General features: G+C 38.7%; 1 protein-coding gene across 2 annotated transcripts in view; it reads right to left on the minus strand.

Moving 5' to 3' along the window:
- Positions 1-397: 397 nt before the first annotated feature.
- Positions 398-13,807, minus strand: part of NT5DC1 (5'-nucleotidase domain containing 1) — a 153,892-nt gene continuing 140,482 nt past the window's right edge. For both annotated transcript variants that reach the window (XM_086461285.1, XM_086461284.1), the window contains 2 exons: positions 13,315-13,483; positions 398-516 (listed from right to left, as the gene is read on the minus strand). In XM_086461285.1, the coding sequence (XP_086317411.1) occupies positions 398-516; positions 13,315-13,483 (288 nt within the window). The remainder of the gene's footprint in view (positions 517-13,314; positions 13,484-13,807) is intronic.

A 13,807-nucleotide genomic window follows, 5' to 3' on the forward strand; every position in this document is an offset into this window, starting at 1 on the left:
AATATGGCTGAGGGTCTGGTTCATGCCTTTCCTGGGGCTTACGGTAGCAACAGCGTCACCGTACATAGGCATAGTACTGAAAATGTCCTTGAAAATGTAGAATGTAACTTGGGATGAGTTATTACTATTACATTTCTCTGGAAGGCTTTGGGCAGTGCACAGAAAAAGCCAATAGCTCTTTGCGAAAGGTAGTGGTGGTCAGAAGATTTAGAGAGAAGGATGCATTGCTCACCTGTTCCAGCTGGACTACAGCAACAAGTGAAACACAAGTCTACACAGGAGTCTGCTTTAATCCGTCATTCTATTTTATGAAGCATCACACAGCATTTTCATCAACTAGCATTCGATAGCAGTTTAAGTAAGGACCACGGGGTTATTTAAGGAAAAAGCCGACAACTTATTTCATAGTCACTGACTCCTCATTTGGCAGGAGTGCTCTTGGAGGGCTTGGGTAGTACCCAGCAGTTGCTGAGCTATTTGAGGAAAATCGCATAAATCTATAATCCAGTGGTAAATCTGAAAGACAGAAACATACCACATCTGATTAGCAATGCAGCCCATATCACATAAAAAATAAGCCTGTAGTGAACAGCAGTACTTCTTAAGCCCTTAAGCTGTTTGTTCACCAGCATTAGAACGCAACCAGATTGCACGATTACATATTTATTTGACATCTTCAGCTGTCCAAGGGATTGATTTTCAGAGTTTACTCAACTGTAGTAAAGGATATTCAGTTCCTTGATTGCTGAAATAATGCTGGTCATAGGAAATGATTTAACTAATGCTTAAAAACTAAACAAAAATCTTCATTGAGCCTAGATGGAATTTTCCCACTAGAACATTTTCAAGTTCATTCTTCAATTTGTCACCTTTCTCTTTTATGTCAGCAATCTACTCATAAGAGGGCTATCTTTAAAACAAACAAGTCTATTTCTTTTTTTTTTTCTTTTTCATGGCTATTATAGCCAGATGACCCAAAAGCACCTGCTCTTAGACCTTCTTGCAGTCCAGTGTTAACAACACAATTTTGCACCAACCATTCTTAGAAATCGGCACTTGTAACTTAGCGTACTCATCACTTCCAGTCTGTAAAGAACACTGAATGCATTAAAATAGTTCTGAACAGTCAAAGCTTTCTTTTCTGTAGCTTTTTAAAAAAAAGTCCTTACTGTCATCAGTGATCCACCCACCCTCACAGCTAGAAAACTGATACTTCCCATGCTCACCTCTTATTCAAAGTTCAAGAAACCAAATTAAAAAACTGTACAAATAAAACTTTATTCAAGAAACAATCACCCTTCCAAGAAGTGAAAAAAGAAAACCCAACAAAAAAGGGTTAGCTTCTTCCCAAGTTGTCTGTTTAGGACCAAAGCAAAACATAAAAACTATTACTCAGCTCATCTGAACAGTAAATTATTAATGACAACTTTTTTTTGTTGTTTTAATTTGGATTAAATTTGGGGCGATGATATCCTGTTACTAAACACTACAAATCTTTTTGCGCTCAGCACCTTTTGTGAAACAGAAAAACACAATCTTAGCAGTTTCGGCACAAACAACAGGAAGTTCAGGTCTGTCTCACAAGCGATTCACAGGCAGGCACCAGGACCGCATCCAGGTCCGCAGCTTTAAAACCATATTAAATATAACTAAAGCGAGTAAATTAGTATTTAGAGCCAGCTGAAAAATCAGATAGAGGCTGAAATAAAGTAGGAATGGGAGGAGACTTGATTGGAAGTGAATAATGCTTAATTAAGTGGGTTACTTCAGCTTGTCAGAGAAGTACATTTTCTCATTTTGTCTGAGTCAGGGGAATCTCTGGAACCCCTTCTGAGCACGGCAGAACAGGCAGATGTTTCTCTAGTCTGCAGAGGGCCCAATGGATTTACTGGCTGCTGAGCCTATTTATGACAGCTCTGTTCAAAACAAAGGTTTCCAAAAAAACAATTAGTAAGAAAAAAAAAAGCAAATCTGAATATCTTTACGAGCTATAAAAAACAAATGCCATACAGTTACTGTTATATAAAAGCTTTCATTAGCCTTTTAGTCCAGCAGTCTGGAGTCCCCCAAGAGTAGTTTAACCAAAGAGCAGCACAAATGGGGCAGACTTGCTCCAGAGTTGCTTATGCTGAAGAAAAGAACCAGCTGGATCAAAATGGTAATTTTGTTGATATTTCCTGGTAAACTGGCTTAAACACCAAACCCATCCTGCATACAATGCACAAGACTCCAAAAGAAAATAACCACTTTTTTACACATTCAAACTCCAATCTATCCATTTAAATATTGCTTTTGTTTGAGCAAGCTGACTTTGGAAGATGACCAGAAGGTATCCATATTTAAAAATGCTGCCCAAGGCATCGCTGAAAGTTGCATGAAGCATGAAGCAGATACTATTCTTCACTCATGAAGCAGATTTTATGTATCACAAAGAAGAAAAAAATTCCTGTATTCCCAGGCGCTTTTTTTCATCAGTGATTTCATTTGCAGCATCTGCTCTGCCTGGAATATGTAACATTTTATATTATTACTTGTGTGATATTGTGTGATATATTTATGAGAAAGCTCCAGACTGATCCAGAAAGGTGTACTTGGAATCTTAGTGGCTATAAATAAACACACAGTGAAGAAGAAGGGCAAGTATACAGGGAAAAAGAAATGAAGATTATTGGGGGAATGCAAAATTTATGAAGAAATGAAAATACAGAAAATGTCATAGATGAAGACTGCTGTAAATTCATTTAAACAAAGGTCTTAGAAAACTTTGCAACTTAAAATAAATTGCAGTTGCCCTGGATTGCAACAGTATCATGTGAATTGTATACCAAAGCTCAATCCAAATTCTTTTGCTGTAAATGGCAATGGTATCACTAAGTCCAGCAATACTGGCTCATCAACAAAGAACAATGACACAGGTCTGGAGTCTGCCTCCTGGACAAAGCAGCAATTCATTTCGTATCTGGTCTTATTCCATATTATCACTGATGACATACAGAAGAAATAAGCAGTTCCAGTTTGCTAAACTGAAATGCTTGCACAGGTCACAGCTTGATGCAAAAGCTTGCAAAAAATAATATACAGTATTTGATAATAAAACCAGTCTCAGGAAAAAAATTGCTGCTTATTTCCAAGTTGATCGTTTTCCTAGCGTGTTTGCCAGTAAATTTCTCCAGGTTCTGCTACTGTGTGTGCTCAGGACCCTTGCATCTTGGCACCCACTTCTCACCTAACCCTGATGGAGAGTCATAAATTAGGCAGGGGGCAGGTACTCAGTCCTCTCAGAGATATAATTTGACAGCGAGACTCTAATTAGTCCTAACCTACACTGACAATGAATTCAGCAGAAAACTCATCTAATATTGCCACTATCCTAGAAAAAACCCAAACAATTCTAAACAAACTAAACAGCTTGAGGCTGGAAGAATGAACTAGCTGGCTCTGCCCAATTGCTTGAGGACCACAATCCCAGAATTTTTCTATCGTACTTACATAATTCCACTCAGACTCATTTTGTTCCCCAATAGGATATTCACTTTTAGAGACAAAGACTCGTAGAAGTCAGACATGGAGGGTCTCAAGGTCTATGCTCCTTTCTAGATCTGCAGAAATGTCAGTTGTTAGATGCATCGCCCTGAATTTCTGTCCCACTCCTTTCTTTGCTCCCCCACCACAGCCTGAGGGCAAGTGAGTGACGAAAACTAGTTTCCTTTGCAGTGACCACTCAGCATTACTAGTGTTTCCCAATGGCTTGGGCAGCCCTCATGGGTTATATGCCTTGGCTTGAGCTCAGAAGCAGGACTCCTGCCCTGCCCTACCTCGCTTGCAGGACTCCAGCAGCCCTGGTGTAAATAAAATGGCAATCATGACGTTTGAATGGTAACCACTGTCAGTCACTGGGTTCCAGCTGCTTTGTTCCAGTTATCCAGATCCAGGTATTAAGTGAATTAATTACAACATTGTACTCTGATGCTTATGTATGCCCATATCCATGTATGTATTTAGGTGTTATGCATGGATTTATTTCGTAGTTACTAAGCTGACAACAGCTCAGTGTCTGTGTGCTGTTCAGTTAGTGTAAGCAAACTAAATGAAAGCCACAAGCTTTTATCAGAAGAAAAATTAGAGTTCCAGCCACAAGGAAGGAAAAGGAAACCACAAGATGAAGGGAAAACGTAATGTTCTCGATGAGCGATCAGGAAAATATTTGAGTTAACTGAATGGAAGACAATTATAATCTAATCCAGACACAGGCCTGCTTGATAAACTTAATACTCACATCTAATCCTTTTTTGAGATTTCCTTGAACAAAGCAATACATTGAACAAATATAATCTTAACTAAGCTCTTTAGATGGAAGGCATTTTTTTCAATTAAGAACACAGTCCAAGACTGAAACAGATTTTGCCCAAAATGCACAGCAGAAATGTCAGGAATCATTCTGCAGTATTGACCAACAAAAGCAAAGCCAACATTTTTTAATCGTGACACCACAGCAGCATCCCCGTGACGAGTGCGAAGCCCTACAGAAAGCAGAAGTCCCGTCCCCTCCCCGAGGTCTGCTCCCTGCCAGTCAGCAGGGCTGGAGCCAGAAACCTCCTAGTAAGCAGCAGGGTTGTGTTCTTAAGTGAATCCAAATATATCCTTCTGACTGTCACCAAGGAAAAGGCACTTGGAGGAAAACTAAAACCTCATTAGTGATACCCAAGTTTTAACTTGAAAGATCTTTGGACTGCTTAATTGTGGCAAATCTCAGAAAAGACAGACAGAGCTCTGTCTTACAGCTCAGCATCCAGGTGGTGCAACTACAGGGGCAGATCATCAGCCAGTATTAATTCTTTTGCTTTTAGAGGATTCCAGTAATTTACCCTGTCTTAGAAGCTTTGCCATAAATCTTTCCTTGACTTTCAAAAGTGCTGTTGAATAAAAAGGAAAATATTAATTTCTTAATGGCAACAATTTCTAATAATAATTTCTTAGCAGTGGAGTAAGTACAACCGCTGCAGGAGAGCTCACCAGTTTGGCTGCACTGTTGAGTGACCAGACTTGCCAATCTACAGGTAAACTGTAACAGATGTTGGGCTTTTTCTTTAATACTGAATGTTTTTATCTCCTGACCCATTTCTCTTTTATAACAGTCAAAGCAGTGCTTGCAGCAAGAGCTCAGAATGTGAGGGAGCGTACTAGCGACAAAAAGAAAAAATCAGATTTATCTGATATGGCAGTTATTTTTAGCAAAACTTTCCTAAACAGGACGTCAGATGTTTCCTACTAAATCAAGGTACCCGAAACAGTGAAGTCAGTACGAGGAAAGCATTCTTTCTATCAATTATGTGAAAGTCATTGCTGCTGTCTGCACACTCTATGACTCAAAAGTTAGAGAGGAGGAGGAGGAGGAAGGGTATCTGTGCAGTGTCATATGGGAAAGGGGGGACTCTTCACTATAGGTATGCTCTATAGAGGGAAGTTGCTAAAACTTCTGAGTTTGGCTGTAGTTGGTGATATGAGCCAGTGCAGATTACTCCTGGGCATCCAAGAATAAAGGAATAAAGACTAAAGCTAGCCTCTGTGAAAGTGCAGGTTTGCTGCTTTAATTGCACCTACGTGAGAGCTTTTGCCAACACAGGTATATTGGTCGGAGATCACGCCTGCGGCTCTGCCAGCAGACATTTGTAGCATGAGCTTGGCCTAACGAAGAGCTTTACTGCCACTGGGGTTTATCACTGGTTACTCTTCTACTGTATCTAACATGGAAGATGGTGACATTGGAGAAAACCCAAGTGGCAAACCGGAGGGAGATGTGGAGCAGCAGCTTTGCTATCAGAGTTTTGCAGAGGGATGACTGCCCGGAGGATGGAAAGACCATCCCATCGTGGCTGCTGTGATTGCAGTTTCACTGCTGTTATCTTGGGAGTAACAATTCACGTTACTTTGGGTCTACCCTACGGCCGAGGGACTGCAGACCCCGGCTTGAACAAAACAGTCGTGCACAAGGCGTGCGCTAAACTCACATCTGAGCCTGACAGAGTCTGCAGTGAAGGAAAGCCTTAGAAATTCCTCTGCTATTTTGTGTTTATATAAGAAAACTCATTATTTGTACGTGAGGGAAATTTCTCTCATTTTTGTTTTAGTTTCAGTGGTGAGATCCTTTGCGAACATAGCCCTCTGTGGTTCTTTGCTTGATCTGGAACTGATCAAAAGAAAATATTGGACTATAATATTTTTAAATATTTAGATGAAGACTTAATCTAAAAAAAATCCTATGAGAATGCCAAGATTTTACTAGCAGGTGTTAAGTTTTTCAGGGATCTGCTAATTAATTTCTGTCTGGATGACTCATCCTGGATCTAAGGGGGGTGGGAAGGGCTTCTGAGGTAAGCTGAACTAGTTAGCTTGAAAGCAAGAATTGTTTGAGATAACAGGCATTTCTGATTGATTAAGAAAAAGAAATAAGTTGTATTTTGAGACTGTGAAGTAGCTATATTAAGATAAATGCAGTGGTAGTACACCCCTTTACTTTCATTTTGAGGTAAACTCACCAAGATCAAACTCACTCTCCAAACTTGGGTTAACGTTGTCATGTTCCCCTCTCTTGTAAAACAAATGTTTTCTTTCCCCTTCCTATTTTTCCCTCTGGATTGTGACAAACATTGCTTACCTTAAGGTAAAAAGCCACACACAGATACACATTAAGCTTTTTAAGCAGTGAAGACAAAGCCTACATTGTTGTTTGTGTGTGTGTGTTACCATCTTAATCCAGAGGGAATATGTTAGGCACCAAGCCAGAGTATATAAATGCTCCCAGCAACTTTTTCTTGTACATGTGAGGTTGCAGGTTATATGAAATTCCAACCTAGTCAAATAAATATTTCCTGTACTTGGTGACTTACCTATTTTCACTGTTTTTCACACTCAAAAACGATCAACACTTTGTATTACTATCGGTGTTTTTGAAGAAGCCATCTGAACCCACCCCATAAGTCTGCGATCTCGTCAAAACCCAATTATAGCTTTAATTGCAGCCTGCAAATGAAATTATGCTGCCTGAGTTGAAGGATAACTTTAAAGCAGAAATGACTGAGTGGTTCTCCCTTTCTTAATGAGTTGCTCATGAGTTCTCCCTTTAATCTTTTAGAGGTGGCTGTACTTTGACATCTCACAGAGCAGAGTAACGACGGCAGGAACATTTCTGTCAGTTATTGGCTAGGAAGTAATCTTTGGGTTCTGCATGATTTGACACGGCCTTCAGGGGCACAAGTCAATACACCTTTCTGGAGGAGGAAGGAAAGGCTGAACAAACTAATACACCGCAAGCTGTCCTTTCTACATTGAAAATTACTACCAAGTAGTCAAATCCTTTGGGAAAGCTGGGGTCTCAGATCCTTTGGGAAATAACTGGGTCCTGAAGACTTGTTACAAGCTAGTTCTTATTTATTGAATAATAATTTGTTTCGGTTGAAATGCAGTTTATTGTCCGTTCCAGTTGTATTTTGCAGCTGAAAAAATAAATGCATTGTATTTGCCTGTTGTGTTGAGTATGTTTTGCTTTCTCTTAAATTAAGAACGCTGATACTAGTTTCCTGGAACAGATGAATCAGATTTACATTATCTGATGCTTTTCAATGTACACATAGAGCAAGATGCTGTTAATACATTCAGAACATGTGTCTTCTCTCTAGTTATCTTTGCTACCTGTTTTTTTACTTGCATCAAAATCTCAAATCCAGAAAACCTCAGAAATGTTGCTGTTGTATACGCATACCAATTTTTCACCAAATGTAAAAATAGGTTTCTTGCATAAAAATTTTCATTTCGGCCTTTTAGTAGCAACTACTATTTATAGCAGCTAAGCCCCAAAGCAGTTTTAATCCTCAAAGCATTTTGATAAAGTTAGTCTTTAGATGACATTGTATAAATACATTCTTACACTGAAGCTGATAAGTAAAAGCACGGTTGTAATGTAAGGCACTAAATATAAAAGGTTACTGCTAATTAACAAGTAATGTATAATACAGATAGTTCTATCTGTTTAAGGAAATTATATGCTATTATTGTATTATTTGAATAAGTAAGAGCACATAATTATCACTCTAGTTACAGGAAAGACCAGTTTTAATAGGAGTTTGATTTGACTTTAAATGATGTAATGTCAATGAAAAAGCACAGAACTAATGTATTGAAATATGGGGGATTTTTTGTTTCACTTCAGCAATAATTATGAACAATACTGTTCACGATATAGAAGTGAGTATATGGCTATATATGCTTAGTGAAGTTCATTACTCCCATGGTAATAGTTGATTCTTCAAGGTCATTCACCTTTAAAATACATCTTGAAGAAAGAGTGTGGGGTTTGCAATTTGTACTTGATCTGTGATGGGCAGACCCATGGATCTGCAACCCATGTGTTGCCAGTTCTGGTACCCCAGCTCCAGCTGCCTTGGGCTTTCCATTGTGCAGATAATTTGCAACCCTAAGCAGAAACATGAACTTTTTTGCCATGGTTCACTGGCAATGTTATCATTATATTTATACAGCAAGCAGGCTGATGACTCAAACTCCTGCAGAAAGTGGCAGGATACAGATCGGCAGACGTCTTTAAAGAGACAGCTTTGGTAAATTATAACAGAGATTTGTCTCTTGTACGAGCTAATTGAAATAACAACAAGGCATGAAGAAAAACTTATGCACCCATATGGGCAAAGCATAAGATTTCATATAGCACACAAGATTTAAAAGAATACATTAACCTCATGCAAGACACAAGCTTGGTTGTCGGATCTCCAAAGTGTGAAAAAAACTCTGTCTCCACAAAACACTTACAATCGCACTAACTCTTCTCTGAAATGCAACTCTCTTGAGCTGCAATATTGCTCAATCTCCTGTTCTTGCTTGCAGTAATTTTTAATCCTAATATGAACATCACCATTTAGAGGTTATGAGACAAGTTCAGGAGATAAGGTGAACAATCATGAAATTTAAGAAAAATTTTCTTTGGGTTCTCCTTATTAGGATTTAAAACCCACTTTCTTGAGGTTTTCTTTGCAACGAAGAACAAAACAAACTTACCAAAATTCCCCCATAAGCTGTAAAACACAGTTACTCATCATGGATTTTTTTGAAGTGGGAGTTTTATAAAAATACCAACCATAATGAGATTCAAATGAAAAGCATTAAATTGAAATATGCACATAATTTTTGTGATCAAAGAATTGTTAATCAAATATGCATCTGAAATGGTAGCACTGGCTATTTGAGTAACTGTTTTCCTACAAAAACTTGCTTAGTAAATAAGATGTTATTTATATTTGATCTTCTTTGTGAATCAGAGAGATCTTCTGTAATTATGGTTTAGGTATTCCAACCTAACGCAAGACATATAATTATTTACATGGGTATCTGGAAATTTGATCAAATGGCCACACAGTAGTGGTCGTCTGCTCCTTGAAGGTAAAGCTCAGATTATTCAGGTATAGATAAGAGCACCTGCCTCTACTTGGCTCATACCCAACTTTCTGAAGTGGAGGAGGATGTATTAGAAACTGTGGTTTATGCAAAGTGCCATTTTTGAGACAGACCCCTACACCTTTTAATTTCCATGTGTGAGCTCAAATGTAATATTCCCACGGTAACAGATCCTGGTTTGGAAAATTTGGCTTCCGATATTATTGTGCTTGAAAATGGTCAAAATCTGTAAGGGAGCTGTAAATGAGGAGGGATTCAGTAACAGAAAAGTGAAGAAACAGATTTGTGAATGAGGCATATAGAACAGGAATAGGGGCATTGGCTTCTACTATTTTATTAACCATGTACTACCAATATAACCATGAGCTCCTCAGCTTTCCAATACTTGAGAAAAACTTCCCTGCTTACTGAAAGTAGGTAAGGAGAATTAGCTCATAAAAGATCTACGAAATGTTTAGAAAACTTTCAACTTAACTTATCTTCTCTTAACATTACAAAGATGCAACCATAACGCTGCTCTTCAGTTAAACCTTCTTAATGTCGTCTTAATGTCAAGGTGATAATGCTGTAAATGAAGAGTTTTATTTGACCTTTATCTGATTTCCACTCCAAACAGAGGAAAGTACACAGAAGGTATTATAGAAGATCCTTTCTGTCCTTTGGGCGATTTTATCAATAAACAAAACGTCCTTTTTCATGCACAAGGGAAACGCCAATTTCTCTTCAGGGACTGTCAGGGGAGCTTAGATGACACACTGTGATGCAGTAATCTGCAATCTCACTAATACTTTCCTTGCCAGAGGCAAGATTAAAGTTCAGAATTTCTGATGCATCTTTGAATGCAAACCCCTTTTGAGTCACATACTGAATTTTCAAGTAAAGATGGGGACAGAAGTGTTGAAGAACAACTACATTCGATTAGCACAGAAAGCTAATGAAGAATAGATACCATTATCACCAAGCTTTCATTATACTAATTACACACATAAATTCTGTATATGCTGTTATTTTATACTCTGAATGGCCAAAAACTGTAACAGCAGCATTCCCTGTGAAACCCTTTTCTTTCAGTGTTCTTTGGTAAATATCATATTGTTCCCATTAGTTACATGTATAAATTCTTCACATGAAGCTATCAGACAGCGTCTGCACCAAACCTACAATGTTTGTGAAAAAAATAACTGTCAAAGTTGTTTCTATTCCAACTTCTCAATCCAGATCTACAGCTTATTTATTTTATTATGTATTTCCTCCATTTAAAAAAAATGGAAACAGGCTTGAAGGGTTTTATTACCCAAAATGAATTTCTGATAACTCTTTCAAAAGAATTCTCATAAAGAGTTTTGATGGAAACTGAGTTATTTTTATAAAACACCACTAGTATTGCATAACATTGAATAATTTTTGGAAAAATCTTTTTCAATGAAAAATGTGTCTTGAGAAGTAAACCAAGCTGTTCTTTATGCACAGACCTATGTTGCACCCAAACAACAAAAATCAATTTTAAGGCTAGCATAGCAGCAATTGTTTGTCTTTCCCCAAATATCGCAAGCTGTTGGGATATTTACTTGTACATGGCACTTACTATCCCTCATGTAGACGTACAAAAGTCAGGTATAGAGAAGTCCTGCTGACCCCACAACTCACAGGAGGCTGCAGCACACCTCCAGGGAGGCAGCAGCTCGTTTGGCTGGGTCAGGCTGAGCTGGGTGCTGTGGGGTCGTGCCAGCTGGTGGCCGGGAGCTGGCCACCTACAGCCAGCACGCCGTCAGCCCAGCTGTGCATTTGGGCTTGGGAGATCTTGAGGGAAGGCTTGCGTTTTTGCAGCTTGGAAGTGGAAAGTCCTCTGCTGGTAATTAAAGTAGATGAATAGAAAAGGAAAAGCTGGAGTGCATCAAACTCGTGTAACCCATTTGAATCTCTTCTAGCTAGTAATTCCCAAATAGTTGCAGCTAGGCTATGACTTACAACTGCAGCCAAAAACTTCAGGGCTTGGCAAAGCAGGGGCTCTCACAGCTTGCTGTGACAGGAGTCAGACAAGGTATTCGATAGGAGTCAGGAATTCCTCAACATCCATAATAATGAACATCTGCTCTTCCGCACAAACAAACAAGAAATACCTCTCTCTGTAAGAAACCAGAGATGTTCTTGTACCTTGAGCTTTGCGTCTGCTTTCAGGTGCCCAGCTGCAAGTTAAAAACGTTATTTCTCCCCCGTGCTTTAGTTCTGGGGTATGAGTTTTGCAGATACCAGCCCTTGCCGCAGCACCCGTCTGACACAGAGAGGGATGGCACAGAGTGTCTCTCCTAATGGAGGAACAGACTTTGCAGGGGCTCCACCACCGATGATAGGCAGCTATACTGCTTGCTGATTTACACAGAGATGCCTTTCTGGTTCTCACCCCTTCACCTGTAGCTGGAATGTTGGTGGTATATTTGCGGTCTAAAGCCTCTGCTAGCCCTGCAAACTGAGCTGTGGTTGGGGGGAGCTGGCTGGGAGGCAGTTTCACAGCGTGTGGCTGACCGACATGTTTCCTCTAGGACAACACTTCCAAAGTGAGCCACAGAATGACTCTGTAAAACGTATTAGAAGGGAGTTTGACAGAAGTTACCTCTCATCTTGGCAACTTCCCTTGGTATATTTGGGCTTTGTACCTTTAGGCTGAAATACAGACTGTAACACAGTGAATATCAGAAACATAAATAAACTGTGTTATGGAATGAGTTTTCTGTTTTGAGACATCCTTATATGCACATGTGTAAAATATGGTTGCAAAAAACAGGTCTATCACATGTTCTGGTGCAGAAATAACTGCTAGGCAAATCTGAAATGCTCTCTTTTTATCCTTGGTCTTATGCCTGAAGTAGGCAACAGACACAGAACAGAGGCGTTAGTAAACTAGATACTTGTTGTGTTCTTCATACAGCTAAGCATCTCATTCATTTAATAATTTGTTTATTTCTTTAGATATGGTGTATTGATAAAGTACTGCAGTTGCAAAAATTACTGCAGTATTACTGCTACAACTATTCCTACAAACTATCCAAAATTATGTATCATCCCTCCAGGGATAAACATCAGTGAAAATCAGAAGATAAGCCATAATTGTACCTTTAACGCAGCCTTGATGTAAGAAGGTAGAAAGCCTGAGCTGATTTCTCAATTAGGTGAATTTTTGGAGAACAAGACATTGCTTGTGATTGCCTTGTTTTCCAGATAAGGAGAATATTTTAGGCTCCAGCTCTGTCCATAATGATGCAGTTTCAAAAGCAACACACACATTAAAAAAAAAAAAAAAAAAAAAAAAAAAAAGAAAGTGAAGCACAGTCATAGGGATTCTTGGCTTCATTACATTCCTGTGTTACTTCATCTCCATTTCAACTGTAAAGGGATAAGTGAGCTGATTGAGGAAGGATAACAAGCCAGATCAGAGAGAAACATATTTGGAAGTCTAAAAAAACCCAAGGAACTTGGCATCTGTTTGTTTCCTAAGGTAACTCACCCCTGAAAGCAGACACAGCAAAATACTGTGGGGAAGTCCTGAATCAAAATTCAGGAACTAATCTACAATCTGTTAAATGTGGCATCCTATTTCTAACGTAGGATAAACTAAACATCTAATATCTGCAGGCACAAACAAAAAACTGAACTGGTGTAGCTGACAACTATTAAAAGCATAAACATCAAAGCAATTAATAGCCACTAGCATTACCTCTGCATGATATGAACGGAATATTTTTGAACGTATTTTGGATACATGTAATCTCAAAAATAGATCTACGGTATAACAAAGTTACTATGAATACTACATGTTCTTTAGGAAAAAAAAAAAAAAAAAGCAATCTTCCTTACCTGCTATTGCTTCAAGACTAGGGATTGCAATAGTGCTGTAAGTGCTAATACATCTACAGGACCATGTGCGAACTAAGGTTTCCTCTGCATTTTCCAGGCCTGGCAACCTGTCCACGAAGAAAGAGCCCCACTGTTTGGATACAAAGTAAGGAGCTTTGAGCTCATCTCCCTGAAAGAAAAATAAATAAATACATAATCTTAAGAAAAAAAAAATCTTCTATCTATATCCAACCACAAGCATTAGTTTAAGGAACTCTAGTGTTTCTCTGATTTTCTGGGAAAACTGTATTGTATCTCAGGAGGAATGTGACTTCAAAATATTATAAAGAAAAACAATAACAATCTTCCTCCCGTAAGTCCCCGAGCTCCTCTTCACACAATTTATAGATTCCCTAGGACACAAAAAGTTGCCTTTAAAGATTTTTGCCTTTAAAAATCTTATCTTTTCCCTGTTTTTCTGCTTTCAATAGTGTGAATAGCCTGCTGCCTTTCT

This window comes from Leptosomus discolor, chromosome 2 (assembly GCF_034619465.1).
Source record: "Leptosomus discolor isolate bLepDis1 chromosome 2, bLepDis1.hap2, whole genome shotgun sequence".
In the NCBI taxonomy this organism is placed as follows: Eukaryota; Metazoa; Chordata; class Aves; order Leptosomiformes; family Leptosomidae; genus Leptosomus; species Leptosomus discolor.